The sequence below is a fragment of the Galleria mellonella genome, unplaced genomic scaffold, assembly GCF_026898425.1.
Source record: "Galleria mellonella isolate WM207_F2 unplaced genomic scaffold, CSIRO_AGI_GalMel_v1 utg515, whole genome shotgun sequence".
NCBI lineage: Eukaryota > Metazoa > Arthropoda > Insecta > Lepidoptera > Pyralidae > Galleria > Galleria mellonella.
The window spans coordinates 935,940-959,560 of record NW_026442107.1 but is presented as its reverse complement, the minus strand read 5'-3'; the positions used below and the strand labels follow the sequence as shown (position 1 = coordinate 959,560).

The 23,621-nt window shown below is 33.2% G+C and overlaps 1 protein-coding gene across 5 annotated transcripts in view; it reads left to right on the top strand.

Annotated features, from left to right (window-relative positions):
• Nucleotides 1-23,621, top strand: part of LOC113522903 (uncharacterized) — a 141,909-nt gene that overhangs the window by 103,567 nt on the left and 14,721 nt on the right. For all 5 annotated transcript variants that reach the window (XM_052898671.1, XM_052898667.1, XM_052898668.1 and 2 more), the window contains exons 4-5: nucleotides 17,563-17,660; nucleotides 22,633-22,846. In XM_052898671.1, coding sequence (XP_052754631.1) covers nucleotides 17,563-17,660; nucleotides 22,633-22,846 — 312 coding nt within the window. The remainder of the gene's footprint in view (nucleotides 1-17,562; nucleotides 17,661-22,632; nucleotides 22,847-23,621) is intronic.

Here is a 23,621-nt window from a genome sequence, read left to right as displayed (position 1 = left end):
AGATTTCGTTCCACAATAGAATACCAACTACAATGGTGGCAAAACCAGTTGTTTGGAATTAAAAACTAAACCACTGATCCGATTTTGATAAAACTTCTATAGGACCAATCTGAAAGTACCTATAAGTATTTTCAAACAAAAAATCCAAATCGGATTTATAAATGACAAGAGTTATAGGTATAAGTATCAAACATAAAAAATGCAATCGAATTGTGAACCTCCTTTATTGAAGATTGTTAAAAATTTGACAAATATATTAGAAAAATTATAATAAACAATAAGTAAAAATTAAGTTTAAATATCGGATAATTTTGTTTTCCAAGATTAAAAATTTAAATAGCATTCAATAGATAAAAAGAAGGGGGAGACCAAAACATAGGCACATTAGGCAGATCAAGGAAAAAGTTGGTGTTGTGTCGTATCAAGAGGTGAAGAGACTCGCTAAAAATTGTGGTAAGTGACAAAATCTCCACCGACAAGAGCGCAGTTCGTAAATAGAAAATTAAATGAAAAACAATAGACTGTTGTTATAATTTACATAAATTAGCTTTAATATATAATTTAAATAACAATATGTAACTGTAATATTATTATATACACTTCATTGTTTACTATGGACTCAATAATTTCATGTTCAATTTGCCAGTAGTGTCACCTCCCAAAACGGCAAAGCTGTGTGGGCCTACACGTTCAAATTTATTCACAATAATGACATCACAATAGTACTGTCATCGTAGGCCTGCTATTCTATGCATAATAATATCTAATTTGTAGACAAAACCGGAAGGCAAATACTAATACCTATTTAGGTTATCGGTATGAAAGTATCATCATCATCATCATCATATCAGGTGTTAACTGTTCACTGCTGTACATTGATCTCACCCATAGGGGGTTTTGCTATCGCCATTTTGTCAGTAGTTACCAAGTTTAGCAGGTGGATTGGTAACCACAGTTAGGCTTTATTGATGTTTCAAGAGGGATGCTGCTTCCCATCTCTCGCCATTCCTTATTCGCCTTATACGACAGCCACGGGAAAGGAAGGGGTAGCCTATTCTATGCCGGAACCATATGGGACGAAACAAACGGTATGAATGTACATTACATACCAATCCTTGCATATCGAAAGATGAAAGGGATATTAACCCTCTGACCGGGCATTCCACGATTTCCACATGCAGTATCTACTAGTTTAATTTTACGCATCCCGCGATTTCGACGTGCTCGCATTTTTTATGTTTTTTGACATTGTTATCCCGCTATTTTCATTTTTGTAGATTGATATTGTTGCTCAGAATCTCGTTATATGACTCTGTACTAAATACTCTTACTGCTATTTGTTGTCAAAGCGATATGTTTTAATCTTTGTAAAAAAAATACGCGATCAGAGGGTTAAAAGTTTATATTGTTTTTATCTAAATAAATATCGTTCAATAACAAATCCCACGGTTTTAACACGAAAATAGGTAAATATTAAGTTTGATGTTAACCCAACTTCCATGTCTTAACACAACCGTGAGATTTAGGCTTTAATTAGGTAAACAAGACGGACTGCATGATTACCGAATGGAATCATTTGTATAGACTCTAGTCAAACTATTGTTGTAAAAATTATGTTCTACTTATGTCTACTCGACTTATTTCTCAACTTAAAAACAAAAGTAATTCTACAACAAAATAATTCGAGATAAGAGCATATTCCTTTTTAAAAGGCCTGCAGCACACCTGCAATTCCCTCTGGCGTTGCGGGCATTCATAGGTGGCGGTAGTCAGTTATATCTGGTGGGCCGCATGCTCGTTTGCCCTCTGGATCATAAAAAAACCTTCAATCTGATCATAATAAAGCAATATCTGTTCTCTTTGATGTCGGACTTTTGTACAAAGTCTCCCTCTGGTACATCTACGACTGAAGCGAGAGAAAAAGAAATAGATTTAAAAAGGTATTACAAGTTTTTAGGAAGTGAACCCAAGTTATATTTATTTATACTTTTGCACACATTAAAATATGTCTTTATGGTGGACGTAATGCCTGATGGCATTCTCTACCAGTTAACCGTTACGCTAAACTATATGTAAATATATACAACATTTTTCAGGCGAAGAAATTCCAATATATCTAGTGGTAAACGAAAAACAAAGAATTCTGTCACTTACACACATAAATTATACATATAAATGTGGGTGCGTACAACTAGTTAATTAAATATCTTATTCAACCCTATTCCACCTAATAAATAGAGGTCGTTGAACCTCTACCTGTAATTAAAGAATCGTGCAAAATGGAATTATTCTCTATCAGACCGTCAGGGGCATTTGCTGATAGCGTGCATTAGAGTTAATTTTGCTTTGTAGACTTGAATGGAAATAGAGATAACAAACAACAGTATTTTATTGTGAGAATAATTTATTACCTCTTTTAGTTGGTTATGGGTTTTCTACAAAATATTGGGGATGCCTACGACTTTGTCCATGTGATTAAATGTTTTTTTTTTTTTTTATTGACCATCGTAATCGAAAACGAATTGAAAACTATTTTACTGACCTGGCTAGTATTTTATATATATGTATAGCCTATAGACATGAACAGTACTATGGACATAACAGTATACTGTGTCGCTCATGATACCTTTCATGCACTGTCATTCCTACGGATTAATATGGAATGTTGTAGAACTTCTACTAATAATAATAAGTTTGTCAATCAGTCCTCAAATATTAGCAGTCGCACGCTTATTAATTGTAGCGGAATTAAACAAAATAATTCTAACTAGAGAATTGAAAAGTTTACCCTATTACGTTACCCCTATTAGGTCGATGTCTATACATAAGAGAAAATGAGGGTTTTATAAAAGTAGTGGTAGCTAAAACAATTTTTTTAGAATATTAGTCTGTCTGTCTATCTACGCATAAGCTAGTACACCGGGGGGAAAGGGATTGTTAGTAAAAGGGTCTAATGAATCTATTCCTAGCAATACACCTTATCAGGTCGACCTCCACGTGGTTCTCCCTGGAAACCGTGATTAATCCTTGTTGAATTCGTCACGATGGGCTAACTGACCTGCTTCATCCTCACCTATCATCTCTCACTGGTGCCCCGCCAGTGTATACCAATAGCACGGGCGGGGTTACCATTCCATTATCACCCATTAAAAAAAAACTAGTGCACCAAATTGGTTGTGGTTTTCAGTTGTGTTCCTGGAGGTCTAACTTAAAATCCGGTGTATGTTTTATTTCAATATATTATAGTCTATATCTATTTCATTGTTTTTTCTCTTTACGCGATAAAACCGCATTCCAAAATTCACGCTTACGAACAAGAAGAAGGGCAAAAGTTAGTATTAATATTTAAATTTGGAATGTTGGAACACTTCTAACAAGTTATTCTCTTCATAATATTGCTGCTACATCATTATTCTTTACCGTTATTGTTTTGTAACTAAACCACTTGTGATGTGGCATCATAATTATGTATTTATGTGTTTTTAAATCACCGTAATCACACTGTCATTACTGGAGACATGCATACATTAACTGTTTATGGTACATTTTCACAAAACAACTAAAAATACCTACCATAGAAACAACTTGCTCATCAAGATCAAAGATAATGTAATAAATACTATATTAGTATAAAATCTATTACAAGATTTGTTTACCAAATAGTGCTTTTGTTTTACCATATACATTATTTCTAGAACTATACATGAAAATATATCGTACTACAGTTATTATATTCGATTGTCATTTTGCAACTCTATTGCGGTATATAAAAATTGCGATTAAACAACAGGGGTTGATCGTAAAAGCGTGATAATTTGAATTTGTATGTATTTTTCAATGCTAAATCATATTAAAATAAAAATAAAAAAAATTGTCAAAAAAATAAAAATATATTTAGGAGTGGGTCACCCCTATCATTGAGGGATATGAAAAATATATGTTGGCCGATTCTCAGCCCTACCCAATATGCACACAAAATTTCATAAAAATCGATAAAGCCGTTTCGGAGGAGCTTGGTAACAAACACCGCGACACGAGAATTTTATATTTTAGATATATAAACTGTATGTCAATAATGAAATTAAATAAATAAATATATATTATAATTATCTATATATTAGATATCATTTAGTCTATGTGGTACCAGCATAGAATAGACCACCCCTTCTTTTCTTGTGGGTGTCGTAAAAGGCGAGGAACTTAATGGTAGAGGAATAGACAGCAGCTTCCCTCTTAAAATATCTCTAAACGCCTAACTGTGATTGCCAACCCGCCTGCCAAGCGTGGAAACTACTGGCAAAACTCTCCTTATGGGGAAGTCTTATGTTCAGCAGTGGACTGTTAACGGCCGGTAGGTTGATGATGAATTATTTACTCGTATTTACCGCTGCATTTTCACTTAATAAATAAAAATCTATTTAAAAAACTTCCTATATAATTTCGTAATTTAATCTATTTCCTGTTTTACACGAACAGACAAATTTATCAAGTAAATAAATACATATATGTATATATAATCATAGAAAAGTGCATCACGACGTCGGTTCGTACTGGCACGCGGCCAACGCATTCAGTCGTTCTGTGGAATGAGAATCGTCGAAACGACTGTTCGCGAATTGAGAACGATAAAAACGGCCGTTTGATGTTTACATGCCTGTATAATGTAAATCCGTGAATATATTTGACAATTCCAAGCACAGAATAAATATCAGCTATAAAGTAAATAGTAAAATTTCTGTAAAATGTAAAATATGTACCATACAACCATACGCCTACGCAGTCTGGAAATAGTTCGTATATTTTGTCGTAAAGATTTTATTTTTATAGGTAGGGTTATTAAAGGTTGTAAATTTGAAATTTGAGATAAATATGTTGTTATTATATACATATAATTCATTATAGTAATAGTAATGGCAGTGAAATTACAGGGTACAGAGACATAACACTAGTCCTAGGGAATGGCGACGCATGGACGACACAGTGTACTTTGTTATGTCACTGTGCTGTTTGTGTCTATAGGCGAGGGTGGGTCTTCAGCTTGATTGTTATTGAAATTGCATAAAAACTTTTATAATAGTATATATTTTATTTTTTTGTCTATAGTAATACTTACGACAAAAATGGGCGAATGGACCTAAATGAAATATTTTTTAAACTCCTCAAATAGATCACGTGAACGCGCTGTTCACGAAAAACAAAAAGGAAAAATGGAAAGTTTAAAAATACATTTCATAACTTCGTTCTTTTTATACCCTTTTATAATTTCTTCAGCTACACAAATACTACTTCTTCGATTTCGGTTTTAGAGGGAAACATACAAAGAATAATTAGTTTGAATTTGAAATTATAACAGTTTATTATACAACTAATGTGATAAAAAGCATACTACGTATTTGGTGGTAAACGGAAAAATTAAACAAGATTACTTGTATATTATATCTACTAAGTCACAGCGACCTACATTTCTGTCTTCGATTTTATTATCCACTAGCTTTATCACGTGGCTTTGTCCACGTGAATCAGTATATGAATTATCCTATGTGCTAAGTTAAGATATACTTGTGTACTAAATTTCATTGATATCCATTCAGTTGTTTTTGCATGAAAGAGAAACAGACATCCATCGTTATGAACTTTGGCATTTATAATATTAATAGGATGACTTTTAAATGTTACACAGAATATTAAGAATTCAAGAAAAATATATTTGAATATTTTAACACACATATATATATATATAAAAAATAAAAAAAGTAAAAAAAATTAATTTGTCTACTCCTATATATAGTACATATAGGTAATTTTAATCATATTAAAGGAAAATCAGACTTCTCCTCGATACGTACATAAATCAAAATTCTTGTTCCTACGAGATTTATAGCAATATACGAAGTATTATATTCGCCAGTGGATTTATCCAACATATGCAGTATACTCGACCCTGGACCCATTTCAGATTGTTCAAACAACCGTCATTTCGATCCAGTGATAACAATAGCCTGATCGGATTTATTTGGTATGTTTACTTTATAACCAAAACTGTGCCCACATCTTTGCTTCTCTTTTAAATAAGCTTAACATATAAATTTGAGTATATAGGTTAAATTATATACAATAGGAGACTAAGTATAATATCTTATTATTATGGTACTGTTCATGTATATAGGTGATGGTTACCACATTCCATGATGAGCCATCCTTGTTTGATGTTCTAAGTTGCACAAAAAAATCTTATATTGGAGAGAAAGGGATTTTTTGTATTAGGGTTTCTCCTGGAAACCATCGTGGTTAATTATTATTCGTCCTATTAGGCCAACTGACCTGCTTTCAAGTCTACTTCTACGCAATTATGTATTTTTTTTAAAATAACGATTTTTTTATTGTTTATATAAAAAAGTTTTCTGATAGTGAACTATATTAACTTTTAGTTTAGTTTAGATAACGTTTTAACGTTAATCACGTAAAAATACACTTATTAAATTGTAACTGAAAAATTTTGATTCTGATGATAAAAATGTATGAAAAGTTCCAATACAAAATATGAAGTAAGTGCAAAGTTTTTCGTGGTAGATTTATATGCAACGTATTCTATAATTTGCGTTTTAGTTCGTAGATAGAGCACTTTTTAAATAATAAGTCACAAATATTAAAAAAAAAATTCAAAATTGACAGATAATTGCGATATTGTCACACTTCTGTAAGCTAAAGTTATGAATAGAGATGGGTAATATATAACCATATCTATATGTTTTAATTTCAATATCTATATAACGGTAACCAATAACGAATTTGTTAATATGTTAATCCAAAAAATAATATTGGATAACAGACTTTTAACATATTCGAAAATAGATATCCGACCGATATGGGCGATGTAAAAAATAGGTGATGACTCTTTTTCCGCTATCCAATGTCCAGAGGAACCCAATATATAGATATCAAATCGGTATCCATAATACCCGTCCATAATACCAACGCTCATAAATTTGAATAAATTATTTATACGGCAGTATAATATATACTGCCGTATAAATACTTTACATACATAGATTATTATAACTTTTATACAAGAGCTGAGCTCTCGTAAAACCATCGAGTGACGTGAAACTTTGCAAATTATTCCGCCCTTTGAAAGGTCGACGATGGCAAAGTCCCGACTCCTTACCCTTTGATAACTCTCGACCCCTTTGTCTTTGTTTTACATTGTAATGCTGTGTCTATATTTGACATTTTGATTATGAAAATCTACTTACGATTGTAAATCGACTATTGTGTAAAACTCGATTAATACGAATGCGAGTACAAATAAATTTAATCGTGACAGAATAATGCTTTGTTTTCTTGTTAGGTTGTCCTTTTTGCCATTTCAAATATTGGGATATCCCAAATGTAATTAGGTTTTGTGTAATTTTCTTGTAGTTGGTAGAATCAAGAGAATATTTTACTTTTATTTTCAAGTCAAGTCACTCATTTATCATTTATACGCATAATTATAGGTATTTAGTTACATGATATACATAAAATCATGTAAAACACGTTAAAATCTGTTTCACTGTTATTGGACATACAAATATTATAAAAACCTTCACCAAAATTGTTAAATACAACACTAATTATCAATTTAAGAAACATAAATATAATTATTATGTATTGTTAAAATTAGGCATTACTACAATCAATGTCACAGTCATAAAAAGTGATAATTTAAACAAAAAACACACTAAAATTGATAAAAATACGTTTCAAATTAATTTTATATTGATATAAAAGTATATCAATAGTAGGTATAACAACTACTAACTATAACAATTATGTACATTAAAAAAATCTTTTTGTAAATATGAAAAAATCTTTTAAAGTAAAATCGGACTTTTTATCGATATAAATATTATGATGTCTTAAAAGTGGTAAAATTACAATAAAAAATTTTACGTATTTTTAAATTGTCATTTTATCATTACAATATAATGTATTATATAGAATACACTCAGCACATTATAACAGAGATGCGAATGAATTTTGTGTACATTTTATAGTGTCGTAAAAGATAATGTTCACAATTATAGAGTTTTGAAAGTGGATATTACGCTAGCCGCGATATATAGCTAGAGGATAATAAAAATAATATAATAAAATCTATACTAATATTATGAAGAAGTAATGTTTATGAGTTTAGATGTTCAAGGTGATCTCCGGTGCTATTGATTCGATTTGGAATTTTACTATTAGAAAGGTATATTATCTCTGTCATGTCTCACTGGTGCCCCGCCAGTGCATAGCGCAGACGGGGTGCGTTACCATACTGTTATCACCCATTGAAAAATACATTTTAGTAAGGTTGGTATTTTGGCGTGTGTGAAAATACTGCAGATTATAAAATGAAGGGCTTGTAAAATTTATTTTATTTTTACATAACAACCATCTTTTTAGCAGAAATATAAAGTTTTAGGAAACACTTTTCCAGGGGAAATCACGTGGAGCTTGACCTGACAGGGTATATTGCTAGTAATGGGGCTATTTGACCTCATTACTAACAATTCCTTTCCCCCTACTAAAATGTCTTAAACAATTTAAAAGTTAAACAAACAAATATTGCACCCGTGTGAAGTCGGGGCGGGTCGCTAGTAATATAATAAAATATTTGTGTTGATATGTATTGTTTAGTTGATTATACGAGAAAGTAGTACGTAGCTACCTTTGTATATTGATGGTATTTTCTCACCGTCATAAAATATATAATGGAACGCCTAAATACAATTTCAAAGACCTTCGACAAATCTTTTAAAAATTACTGTCATTGCTTTACAATTTAAATGTACTTTATGAATTTACAAAAGCATTATGCGATAAGCTAAGTTATATGTGTATGGAAAAATAAAAAAGAATCAAGAATGAAATATATTGCAGGATGTGTAGACATGTCTATAGATCGTCTCTCTTATGTCTTGTACGACTAAATAGATAACGTGTTTCAAGAGATTTGTAAAGTAAAACTTTGTACAATAAAACTAACTTCATATTGGTCTAAATGTGAAATATACTTCGAAAACATAATCCGGGAGAGATAGTCTAGAGGATTGACACAAAAAATGCAATCGTATATCGAATCTCATCCTTTTTAAAGTCAGTTAAAGGGAGAGCAGAATAAATAGAATGGAGCAAGCGAAAACGGTTTGTTTGTATCGAATCAGAGCACGACATTGTGTTATTTGTGTTTACCCCTGAGGGAAGTAGAGGCCTGACGTTTCATACTCGTGTATATGTGGACATGTAATGAAAATAGTGAGCCCTTTTTTAAGAATCTTCCAAAAGAAATTCTCAACTCCTTTGTATTTTCAATCGACTTCAAGAAGAAGGAGGTTCTATTTTATGTTCTATGTTAAAATACAACCGGTATTTTATTTATATTTGTTGCCTCATAACTTTTTTTTTAAACTATTTTATTTAAATTTGGAAAATCTATTTTATCTGCAAGGATATACCTATAAATTAGTTTCATAGAATTGTATAAAAGTATCAAAATTGGTTCAGTAGTATAGTTTTTAAATCAAAATAATTGGATTTGCCACAACTCGAGTTGTTTTTTAAACACAATCTTAATAATCATTGTGATTATTTTACATACGAGATTACGACACCCAATCAAGTTTGAGCTGATTTCGACTATTATTTTTGTAATCGATAAGCATCACGAGATTTTTATATTGGTACGAGTACTTTTATTATATTTACTATCTTTTTGCTCACTACTTCGTACGCGTGAATTTTAAAAGTTTTAAAACTTCTTCTAATGAGAAAGATCTCTTCTAGCCAGCGTATCAAGATAAAACATACATCAAATTTTAAGTTAGACCTTCAGAAATACAGCTATGGAAAATACATCCAATTTGTCATCAGATATTAAAACATACAAGTAGACAGAGAGATAATATTTCTAATAACCCCATTATTAGCGTTATGTCTTACCAGGTCGACTTCCACGCCATTCCTTTCCTCTCCCTCCACCCCAGAAACCGTAGTGATTAATTCTTGTTGAATTCGTCATGATAGTGCAACTTCATTCGTCACCTCTCACTAGTGCTTCGCCAGTATATACCGATAGCGTAGGCGGGGTTACCATTAGATTTTCACTTATTAAAAAAAAACTTAAAATATTTGAATTCAGAACACGTAACTTCTTGCAAGGTATTATCGTAGTTCATTGCTGTAGTTTGTCTAATTAAAGTCGTAAATTTGTTGTCTAACAAAACTTAACTTACTAGTAGTAAACTTACTTACTGTTGCTTACATTCAATTATGATTTGTTATACTTGTTAAAAACAAAATATTTGTCCAATTTTTTATGAATTAAATGGTATAGTTTCGCAGGGCACTAGCGAGTGATGAAAGGTCACTGAAAGCAGGTCAGTTGGCTCATCCTGATTAATTCATCAAGAATTAACCACGTTGGTTTTTGGGGGCAACCGCGTAAAGGTCGATCTGATAGCGATATACCTTATATAGCTATTATTGGGGAATATTAATGCCGTGTGATCCCGGCATAGAATAGGCCACCCTTCCTTTCCGTGGGTGTCGTAAGAGGAGAAAAAGGGAGGGCGAAAGATGCACAGCAGCGTCCCTCTTAAAACGTCTCTAAATCCTAACTGCGGTTGCCAATCCGCCTGCCAAGCGTGGCAATTACTAGCAAAACGCCCCAAGGGGGAGGCTTATGTTTAACAGTGAACAGTTCAAAGGTTATAAAATGACGATGTGTCAGAGAGTTCAAATCAATTTGCCAATCTGCCTGCCAAGCGTGGCAACTACTGACAAAACCCCCCAAGGAGGAGGCTTATGTACAACAGTGAACAGTTCAAAGGTTATATAATGACGATGAGTCCGAGAGTTCAAATGAATTTGCCAATCTGCCTGCCAAGCGTGGCAACTACTGGCATAACCCCCTAAAGGGGTGGCTTATGTTCAACAGTGGACAGTTAAAGGCTGGTATGATGATGATGATGATTAATCTATTAGGTATGTGCAAGAATATTAAAACTTATCATTGAACGGGGACTACATAACACTTGTGACTTCCAGTTGTGAATTCCATCATGATATATTCCGCAATTAGACGTAACATAACACCTATTAGCGGACGAGGAAGGCGTAAATTGTACTCGTTAACGGTTCTATACGTGACAATACTACGAGCTCGTTGTATTCATGGCAGCAATGCTTCATATTCTTTGCTAATATTGAGTTTTTTTTTTATACAACTTAGAATGGCAAGCATGCTGACGGTCCATCTGATGTAAAGTGGTAACCGTCGCCTATAGACATGAGCAGTACCATCGACATAACAGAGTATACTGTTTCGCCCATGATACGCCCCATGCGTTGCCATTCCTGAGGACTCAGATGTTATTCTTCTGTACCCAGTATTTAATTTAATACCCAATGGAATGGTAACTCTATCCGCGCTATCGGTATACACCGACAGGGCACTAATGAAGGATGAAGCAGGTCAGTTAGCCCATCATGACGAATTCAACAAGAATTGAAGAAGAGTTGTTGGATGTCGAACTATATTGCTAGCAATGGGACAGTCAAATTCCATTGCTGACAATCCCTTTCCTTCCGCTAATATTGAGTTATTCTGTTTAATAATAACAGTTTATTTAGCAAACATTGTTGCACTCTCTAAAAAGGTTAATACAGAGTAACAACATGTATAAGAGTTTTTTTTAATGGATAATTATGGAATGGTATTATGGCCTTTGTTAACGGTGAACGCTGGCGGGGCACTAGTAAATGGATGATAGGTGAGAATGAGAAGGCAGGTCAGTTAGCTCATCGTGATGAGTACACCTGTAATTCAGCACAATGGTTTCCAGAGAGGACCACGTGGAGGTCGACCTGACAGAGTATATTGCTTGTAATGGAACTCGTAGTCCGCATTACTAACAATTTCTTTATAACAATTACTACAAACTTTTCATTGAAGTAAAAAGTTGAAGCGGCGTGCCATGTTAACGTAGACAATCTATACTTTAATCTATTCCTCTAAATGTCATTTCCACTGTACATTTTAAACACCATTTATAAAATAAACACATTTATAAATGTTTGCTTAAGTAAGCAATACAATTACAATACTAATTCCACAGTCGCACAGCTACGTCAATAGACTGCATTGTTTACCAGATTTTTTCGGTGAATGCCTAATTTATAACCAAATAATAATGGAGAGTCATTATAGTCACTCATTATGTCGTTACGATTCACTGATGACCCCCCCCCCCCAAACCCTCATTTGTCATGTATTTACAAATTAGATAAATTATGAAGTGTTGTCTAATTATCGTTGGGTATTGAATATGTTAAGTGGACAGCTTATGTTACGTACATTTGTGTAACTAAGTTTAGATATAATTAACACTCTTCCAGTATCCATATTGGATTCCTCTGGACATTGATGGTGAGATTTACTATTTCAATTGCTATATAAATCTAATTAATTAACTTAAGAATCATACATTTTGTTAGTACAATATATTGCAGTGTAATTGCCAAGTTGCTGTAATTATTTATTAATTAATTTTTAAATTTACAACTGAAATGAATAGCTTGTATATAAAGTAATTAAAATATATTATATTTATAGAAATAAAGATGTCTAATATTGATATAGTTACTATAAGGGAGACTTTGTACAAAAGTCGATTGCTTGGGTACCTCTGTCCCATTCGTGTTTCAACCGTGAAGCAGTCGTGTTTGCATGGTTGTGTTTCGGTTTGAAGGGTGGGATATGGCGTGAATTTATAGGGTACAGAGGAATAACACCTTAGTCCTCAGGAATGGCAACGTATGGGGGGGTATCATGGGCGAAACAGTATACTCGGTTATGTCCATGGTACTGCTCATGTCTATAGGCGACGGTTACCACTTTCCATCAGATGGGACGTCAGCTTGTTTGCCATTCTAAGTTGTATAAAAAAAAATATAAATGTTGATTGATAATTAGTTAACAATTTATAACAAATTTGTTGAATAGATGCTTCCATAGCCACTAACTAAAATTATTGACGTAATTTTACATAATAATAATAATAATAATAATAATAATAAAAAACGGCATTTAGATTATTCTGTATGTTATTATCGATTAATTGGTAATAAAATATTAAGTAACATTACATTTAAGACTTAGGTAAATAGACAGACAATTGTCATATTTTTCATCTACACGGCCAAAGCTATGGGATACAGTTCGTTTTTTATATTAAACTTGTGACACAATTCAATAATAATTTTTTGCTTTATTTATCGTTCTAGTTGCGTTTCACTATAAAAAAATTAACAAATAAAAAAACTTGGCTATTATTTCTGTCTATCGGTATGACCCTAAATATGTATCACGCAATGGTTTTAAAATTAAACATGGTGTTTCTGCGCTCGCGTGTAGCTGTGTCAGGCAGGTTTTAACTCAATCAGTCAGTTACTTTCACTATCTGATTTTCTATTTATATTTCACTATAGCATAGTAATTTCATATTTTTTTCATCTTCATCTAGTAAGTACATTGGTTTTTTTTTTTAAATAAAAGAATCTAATTGTTCAATGTAAAGAAAGAACTTTCCAAAATGAAATTAGATAAATACCTATAATAAACATACATTATTATATTTATATTTAGAATTAAATGTGAAATGGAAATGATTAGCAGTTTTCCTAAGGAAATATAGTACTAAAACAAAAAAAAAAACGAGTCCACCATACTATCTACATCCTGGAACTAACTAGGTACACATACAAGTAATCCTGTATCCTTTCTATTTCAATTATTCTTATGTTTTCTTCATAAAATTCTTTCTATGAATAAAGTTCCTTACAAAATAATTAACAAATCATTCCAAAACTAATTCTGAATATATTTGGAATATTCTTTTTAGATCGTTAACAGTTATGTACTGTGACGTCAACGTGCATCTATGTACATATATACAACAGTACGTCAATATGTACATATACGTCACAATGTGTGCCTGATGTACACGTATCCAGCACTAAAATAGGTCATGGTCTACATTTCATGCGTTCCCTCACGATCTATTCCCTGCTGTTTGTATGGAATAACTTAATGGTTTATTACATTCTTCAACAGGCCCATATCGTCTTGGGTATATTGATATTTATGTTCGTCAAAAATAATTTTGCAGGAACATTTATGACTCCTGTAAATCGGAAATTAGGTAGCAACATTTTTTATTGTTGACCTAATCATAAAACACAAGTTGACATCAATGTCTTCACAGTCCGTAGAGATCCTGAGGTATTTTAATCAATTTTTATTAGACAAAATTTGGGCGTTAATATGTCTTATCATTGGTTCTGCTACTGTCAAATGATATTGGAAAATAGTCAGGCCTAATCGACATACTATTTCATAAATACCCATAAATTGATTTCATTATGTGATACTCTTACTGCTTAAAATCTCTCGTCTATTCCTCTTTCTCAGCAGACGAAATGTGTTTTTTATTATATTTATGTGACCATTGTTCTATCACAAAAAACAGGGAAGTGTTCAATACAAAAATAGATATTAGATTGATAGTGTTATATATTAACTAAATTATGATCATTCCTGACCATTATGTGTAATTAGGTGAGGTTATCCGAGGTCAAAATGTCACGCAATGCCACACCCTCGGACACAAACAAATGTTCGACTTGAACAAGCTTCAGAGACAGCTGGATCTTATGAAACGACTGTCCCGATTATATCGATATCCATCGCTTGTTATCTAGCGAACGTAGAATATGCTACCAGTGTATTAGTAGAATCGTTTAGCTAGCAGGAAACAACGATGCTATACTTATAAATTGGTTGACGAAACTCAGAGATGACGTTGAGAAGAACATGTTAATTAGAATGCTCGTATTGTTGAAGACACTAGAAACTTAGTAAAGGCTGTTCAGAGTACGCGTGCGCAATGGCCAAGGACACACGCCGCGCCTCAGTCTGGCAGGAGGCAGCGCCGTGGCCGCCTGTCCCCTCGACCCCATCCTCTATGTACCACGATGCGGACAGCCGCAGTGGCCGACGCGTAAGTCCGACCCAAGCGGAATATGTTAGACCCAGCCCCCGTTCCGGTGCAGCTCGCAGAGCGACCTTAAGCTCCGAGGTCCCGCGGTCGCTCCGTTTCAGTCTTGTAATTGGATTTGTCGTTCAATAAGCAACGTTGTTCTGATTTGATTGGCGAACGCTTTCCGCTTCGATATTGCAGCTTGCTTCTTCACTTCCAATCGGAGGCTCTAGTAGCTTTGAATGTAGTCGCTTTATTTGTTATTAAGGTATTGGTTTGTTATCGCGTGCGATATGAGGACTTACGTAATGTGGTGTTACGGAGTCGGTGGTGCATCACGATCTGATAACAATGTTGGTATGCGTGTATAAGATGCTATGGACTAGTTGTGACTGAGAAACAAGGTCATTGTGGACATGACTTGCTGGGAAAGTGTAGGACTACTGGGGCCATGCGCGCTACTCTCTTCATCCGATGTCAGGGTGAGTCCTTTACGCAAGAGAACCTCTTGCATCCGCTCCGTTTTATAATAGTTAATTCCCAAAAGAATCTTTTTCATTAAAACATTCAGTATTGAGGAGCACGTCATCATATTCTACTTGTTAAAGCTATTTTACAACTCACTGCAGAATAACAATACAAAAGTCTGCAGTTTAATATAATAACAACATAATAATTGCATTCGTAATTAACACTAATTATGTTTAACTAAACTATTGTTCGTTAATGGCATATTAGTTTTAAATGTCTTTCGTAATAATTATTATATTGTCATTAGTATTTAGTAGTCAGTTGGGATCCAAACCTATAAATAGTAGCTGCTCAATTGAAATGGTGTCAATAGTGTTTTTAACAACGGAAGAGGTGCTTGAAAAAAATATATTCTGGCATTCTTTGGATAATCTGTGGATCGCAGAAGAAATGGAACCATTTGAAGATGTTAAACTGGAACATGCATACATAAAACCACTGTCAAGAGATGTTTATTACGCAAAGTATCCAGATATATCGAGGAGCGAGTCAGACGACGAAAATTATTTGAGTATGAAAGATTTTAAAAATAAATACAGGAAATGGAGATCTAAGAAAAAAGTGCATAAAATCGACGTACGAAGACGAAATTTATCCCAACCTAATCTTACTACGTTATCTGTTCATGACAACATGTCAGTCAATAGCAAATTAACTGAAGTTGTACCTATTACAGAAAATAAAACAGAAATGCATGTAACAACAAATATAATGTCTACTGAAATCAATGATGAGAAAATACGGAATTTTTTTAAGCGTTTACACGAAAATATTCCTCCACCGCCATTAGAAAATCAAGAAGAAGATGCTGATAATATTGAAACAAATTGTTCATTTGTTACACCGTCACTATTAGAAAGTTACTTCGATGATATCTATATTCCAAACTATGATGCGTTTGAAAAAAATAAAATGTCTCCAATTGTGCCTGTTACAAATGCTTTATCAGGGGAATCTTACTTACTAATCTTACCAGAGGGAGACTTTGTACAAAAGTCGATTGCTTGGGTATTGTCCCATTCGTGTTTCAACCGTGTTGTGTTTGCATGGCTGTGTTTCGGTTTGAAATGCTTTATCAGAGGAATAACACCTGTATTGGGCGAAACAGTGTTATGTCCAAACTGCTCATGTCTATAGGCGACGGTTACCACTTTCCATCAGGTGGGCCGTCAGCTTGTTTGCCATTCTAAGTTCTATAAAAAAAAAAAAAAAAAAAAAAAAAAAAAAAAAAAAAAAAAAAAAAAAAAAATCTGTATTGAATGAAAACCTTAACTTAGATTTTATGGAGACCGATTCCGAAATTACTGATTTATGGAATGAATCTATTTACGGTATCTCAGGATTAATTCAGCAAAAAATGGAAAACAATTCAGAAGATTCAGGGCATTTATCATCATGGTCTGAAATTACTATAGATTGTGATTTTGTTGAGAATTTTTTGAGAAGGAAAGAAACTGCGGAATCCGTCGAAAATTTTATTAGTAAATCACATCATGTGGATACTGAACTTTTGGATTTAACAGTAGAAACTGGCGACGAGGTCACTGAATATGCCCGATTTGCAACTTATAAATTATATCAAACATTAAAAATCCAAGAAGAAATGACCGATTCGTCAACTTTGAAAAATTTTGATAAAAAAATTGATGATAATTTAAACTTTAAAACTTCGTTTCGTGCATCAGTTTATTGTTTAGTACCTAATGATGATGATTCTTTAGTGTAGTTAGAGTTAAAATCGATAAATGTGACTAATCATTAATATTAAAATTGTATATGTTGTATATATATTTATAATAAAGTACGATCTAATAAAATTTTATAGCAGTTTTATTTGATAATATTACGAAGAGCCAAAGCATCTGCTTTCTTCAGTATTGATTTTGGTATATATTTTTCTATTTATTTATTACATTAATATTTTGTTATATTTTAATACATTTACATTTTATTTTGATTGTTACAGCCTCCTGAGAACGAATTACAGAAGAATTCTGATCGTGTGCTCTCCGAGCACGAGCTACGGGTGCAAAGGTCATTGCAGAAGCTCAATGTACCAGAATGGTAAATAGAATTCAGACTAATTATTATTTTTTTTTTTTTGTAGAAATAAATACTTTAAATATAACGCATTTAGCACAGAATAATGTCGAGCAATATAAGAGTAAACCCTTTTTTATTTAATAAAAGAACCATTCATCAAAGTCTGTTCAGAACTGATGAATAAATTCAGTCGATTTGTTGTTAATTCACTTTTAAGTCTCATTAAATCGTGGTCCTGACACAAATTTAATATTTATATGCGAGATACTTTTTTTATTTGGAATAAAAAGTATTAAGATATAGCTGTGTACTAACAAATATTTTTTGAAGACGGCTACCAAATCATTCGTTATAATTTCATCCTACTTATGTATTGACCAATTGTTATGCAATTCGACGTAGGTATAGTTTGAAATAAAGAAAAGCTTGAGATACACTTTATTCCATCAATTAATGTTATCCTAATCACACGGACGAGGTCGCAGGCAAAAATGTAGCCTATAACCGTATTATACGTATTCAATACCGGTAGATGTTTCGTTTCCAAGAATTTCTATATTGGAAAGAGAAATATTTATGCAGCAATAATAATAGTCATATTAGATCTATTCAAACATTTCTCAAAGGTCTATTTTGTTTCTATTAATTTGGAACTAGAGATCTATTGAATGTTTTGTCTATAATAATCATTCCATGATAGAATCAAAGGGGCTACCAATTAATATTTCCATTTATAGATGCATGTGTAAATATAAGATTTATTTAGATACAGTACTAAGAGTAAGCATTTAATTACTAACGACGTCTAAAAAGAATAGGTGAATCGATAAATTTTAGATATCAATAATTAGCCATTAATTATGTACTGATATTAATAATCCTTTTTTTTTTATTTATTAGGTTTGGTTTAATCTTGTATTGGTCCTATATTAATTTTTGTACAAATTCATTTGAATATATCTATATATATTAAAACTTATGTTCATATTTAAATAATGTATGTCAGGAATTTGTGGGAAACGACAAATGTAGTAAATTCATAAAATTCCCGTTACATACATTTAAATATAACTACGTTTATAACATTATTTCCTACAGAATTCATATTTTTAATTTTAAATCTAATATTTGTTTATATTAGAACACCAATCATTAAAACAGTTACAGTAGCTAACAACAGACATTACCCAAGGAAATGAAATATAATAAAAGTAAAAATATTTCCATAAAATACCACGCAATTGTTATAACTTTACAAAATAAATAACATCAACTATATAAATATTAATCAATGCTGTCAAGGTAGCCGAAAACATAAGAATAAATTATTCTTATTTGTAATTTACGTAAAGGAAAATGAAGGACAAATATGAGTTAATTATAAAAGTGTTTACCTTTCGCTCGTTATCGAATGCAACAGTACGAGGTTTGTCCGAAAACATAAAAGTTTTTTAATAAATTATTCTTCATTTTTATCCCCTTCAAAGTAATTGCACTTGTGCCAACGCCGTTTCCAAAAGGCTCCTTGAAAGTCCTCTGGTTGTAGGTTTCTCAGCTGCCCCGTCGTAGCTTTTTTTATCTCATTTATGACCCCAAAAATCCCACCCCGAAGTACCAATGTGGTTTGAGGGAAACAGAAGAAGTCACACGGGGCCAATCCGGCGAATAGGGGTTTCGGTCAATTTAATTTTTACTCAAAAACTCACGGACAACAAGAGAGGTGTGGGCAGGGGCATTGTCGTGGTGAAGAATCCAACGCCCCTCTCGCGCCAATTCTGGACGAACTCGTGCCACACGAGCTTTGAGGCGATTAACGTAGAATTATAAAAGTGTTGATCTGGACAATCCATCAACTGTCTGAGGGACGATCGGACAAAACATCGAAAAAAACAATCAACATTGTCTCGGCCCTCTCTGAATCTTTTTATTGTGGACGGTTGGTTCCTTCACAGCATCATCCCCATAAACTGTTCTGAGATCGGCAAAAATTTCAGTTTCGAGAGAAACTTGATTACGACGCGCTGCTCTTCAACGGAAGCGGGCTCCATGCCGACGGGGTTTCGTTATAACTTCATTAATCAGACCAGAACTTTGTTAGGGACATACATCATATTTTTCTTAAATTTTTAATGAATAAATTCTTTTATTCTTTAATATTGTTTTACTTTAATAAGCGAAAAAAAAAGTTTTAAATGGTAACTTGGATTTAATGGGTCTACGTCGGGATTGATTGTGAAACTTCATTCTGTATTTTTAAAACTTCATGTAAATATTGCTACACGAAAAAATACATCAATTTCCATCGTGGTGAAACTCATCTGTTATTTGATTTAAAAATAAACTTTTTAAAAGATTTTGATGAAATTTCTTTGAGACCAGTCTGAAAGAAATCTTTCAAATACAAAAACCAATCGGTTTGAGTTTCAAGGATGGAGTTCTGAGGTGGCATACACAAAAAAATACGAACAAATTGAAAATCTCCTCCTTTTTTGAAAGCGGTTAAAATTAAAATATTTTGAGGATTTAACTTAGTTTTTACCTGCGATTTTGTCCACGTGCATGATCGAGAAATATTAATTGGCCGGGGTAAAAGTTAACCTTTGTCCTGCTGTATCCCAAATAATATGTGTATATCCCAATTAGTGTGGTCCTGCCATAAAATGGACCACTCCTTTCTTTCCTTTGGTTGTCGTAAGAGGCGACTAAGGGAGCTTAATGATCGAGGGATGGATAGCTGCGCCCTTCTTAAAACATCACCAAGGTCTAACTGCGGTTGTCAACCCGTCTGTCAAACGTGACAACTACTGGCAAAACCTCCCTTATGGGGGAAGCATATGTCCAGTAGTGGACAATTGACGGCTAATATGATACTCAAACTTCAGAATCGGCGCCAATGAGAAAATATAATTTTGTTTATTTTGGTTAAAGAAACATACCTACGTATCATAGCATATCAAGACCTGGCATTATCAGTTTTAATTGGATATTCTCACGCTCACTACGTCTACCCTTCATTGTCTTTTATTGTAATTAATGACACTAATTAGAACATGAGCGACTAGACTGATCATATGACTTTGTACCTACTCAAAGCGAAAATACAAATTAAAGTAGATGCCGCAACTGAAAACTTGCGTGATAAATTTTGACCCTAAATTGTACGTAATAGAGTTTAATTGACTTTGATATTTCTATTGACGTCGAAAATGTTAGAAAGTATAATAAAAGCAGAACACCTTACAAAATTAAATTATATTTGCAGATGTTCAGTAATAGGATAAATTCCATATACTATTCATGTTATAGGAATTGGGAATGAAAAGAAAGAGAATTGAATGGTATAAAAATAGGCAGTTGGCATGCGACTGCTACAATATTGTTTGGAACTCCAGCAGAAAGACCTTTTAATAAGGGTAAAAGGTTTCTTTAAAAATAAATGATCAACTTCGATCTGACCCTTTCGATCTGTGACAAATTTAGAAATGTTATACATAATAAATAATATATAATAATAAATGCAGAATTAAACAGAACTAGAGATCAGGGTTCATAGGAGGTCTAAATTAATCTACCTATATATACACTGTTTGGGATACAGAGTAACCTATGTCATTCTCTATCCCACATAGTAATATCTCTATTTCTATCCTATATTGATAAGTTTTTAAGACACTAAGTGGCAACAAACAACTCACTTTTACGTTTATAATATTACTAACGATAAATAACAGAACTAGAGATCAGTGTTCATAGGTCTAAATTAATCTATCTATATATACACTGTTTGGGATACAGAGTAACCTATGTCATTCTCTATCCCACATAGTAATATCTCTATTTCTATCCTATATTGATAAGTCTTTAAAACACTAAGTGGCAACAAACAACTCACTTTTACGTTTATAATATTACTAACGATAAATAACAGAACTAGAGATCAGGGTTCATAGGAGGTCTAAATTAATCTATTACGCTCAAATAACTAAATTGTAACTACCATAATAGTCATAAAAATTAAAGGAACCCTCGATGCATGTATGAGACGAACTATTAAAAGTCTATTTAATTTTTGGTTAATCTATAAGGAGTTATTAATTAAAAGAAAAGGTATAATTAGCTTAGTCACTTCGTAGTAATAAACTGTATAATTATATTTTGTTACTACGAAGTTGGGATGTAGCAAAATATATTCGATCTAGATGATAAAGTACAATCGCAGAATTTTCATGCCGCCTACATGCTTTCAACTTGGCTAATGTCCAACAACAATTTGTACCTGCCCTGCGAAATACGAAAATGCTTATGTCACCCATCTAAGATAAGATAGCCTTCTCTGTTTTTTAGTTTCTCGCTATATTCATGGCACTTTATTCATTATGTATATAATAATAAAAATATAATTATAAAAAAAAAATATTTAAGTATGGTAGATAGTAGATAACGCCATTAGATATATCCTTACAAATTAAAAAAAAGTCATAATTTAACTTGATATAAGTTCTGATATATCTAATACTCTTACTCTGTTCTGTCTTTGTTATTTATTTTTGGTAATAAACGTATTTAATTTTTTTTTAATGGATAATAATGAAATAGTAATCCTGCTTGCATTATGCTCTGACGGGGCACTAGTAACCAATTATTTAATAAGTGAGGATAAAAGCAGCTCAGTTGACTCACCCCGATAGATTCAACATGGATTAACCACGATGATTTTTAGGAAAAACCGTGTGGAGGTCAATCTGATACGATATATTAATAGCAATGGGGCAGCTAGTCCCCGTTATGAACAATCCCCTCCCTCCTGTCCTCAGGCTTAAGCTTCACGTTTATTAGTAATTACTAATAGAGAGAAAAGGCTCGATGGCCGAGATCAAGAGAGGGAAAACTCGAAATATTCAAAAAAATAAAGCCAGGGCCATCATATACATTGGCGATGATTTCTATAGACATAAGTAATCAAAATTTATATAAAATGATTCTTTATTTACAGGTACAAAAACGCACCAGCCCCTCGCGAGGGCTTCCTCCTCCGCAAGCGTCTGTCTGACGCGTCGGCGTCAGCGACAAGATGGAGCGGTCTCAACTCGAAGACTACGTCACTTGGCAGCCTCGGGGGCGCTAATGCGCAGCCACCACCGCCGCAGTTGTCCCCCCACACGACCAGTTTCGGACGATGGTCTACTAGCAGACTTAACTCTAATCAGGTAATCTTATCACACTATGGTCGTAACTGGGGGGGGGGGGGGGGAGGCATTGAGGAGCAATGCCCTAGATTAAAATTAAATGCCCTACGAAAATGAAACAAATTCGCTTTTTCCTAGTCACTTAATTATAGCTTCTGCCTTACCAAAAAGTTCTTTTGCCCTGCCATAAACTTGGCTCGCTACAGCCCTGCATCACACTTATACCTTTTGGCTATGGGCAACGGTTACCACTCCATGCTAAATTCCATGTAAAGATCTGGATAAAGAAAATCGAATATTTCTGGCGTGAGGCATCTGTGCTAGGGTGACTGTATTTTGCTGTGAGAGATGGGATATTGCAGTAAAATTACAGAGTACACAGGCATGAAATGGCAACGCATGATGGGAATATCATAGTGTGTTTTGTGTCTCTATAATACTTGATGGAGTTTGGAATTTAACTTTATAATTTTAAATGCACTTGTAACTACTTCCAAAGCAGTCTGAAAGTAAAATTTAACAATGCTTTAATACAGAGAAATCAATCACGCAATAAAATATATTTAAATTAGTTTGTAGCCGTGACTTCGTCTGCATGATCAGCATATATACTCGTACACTGTTTGGGATACAGAGTAATCTATGTCATTCTCTATCCCATATAGTAATATCTCTATTTCTATCCTATATTGATAAGTCTTTAAGAAGCTATCATCATCATCATCACATCATCATATCAACCTTTAACTATAACGGGAACGGAACGGTTGACCTATTCTATGCCAGGACCAGATGG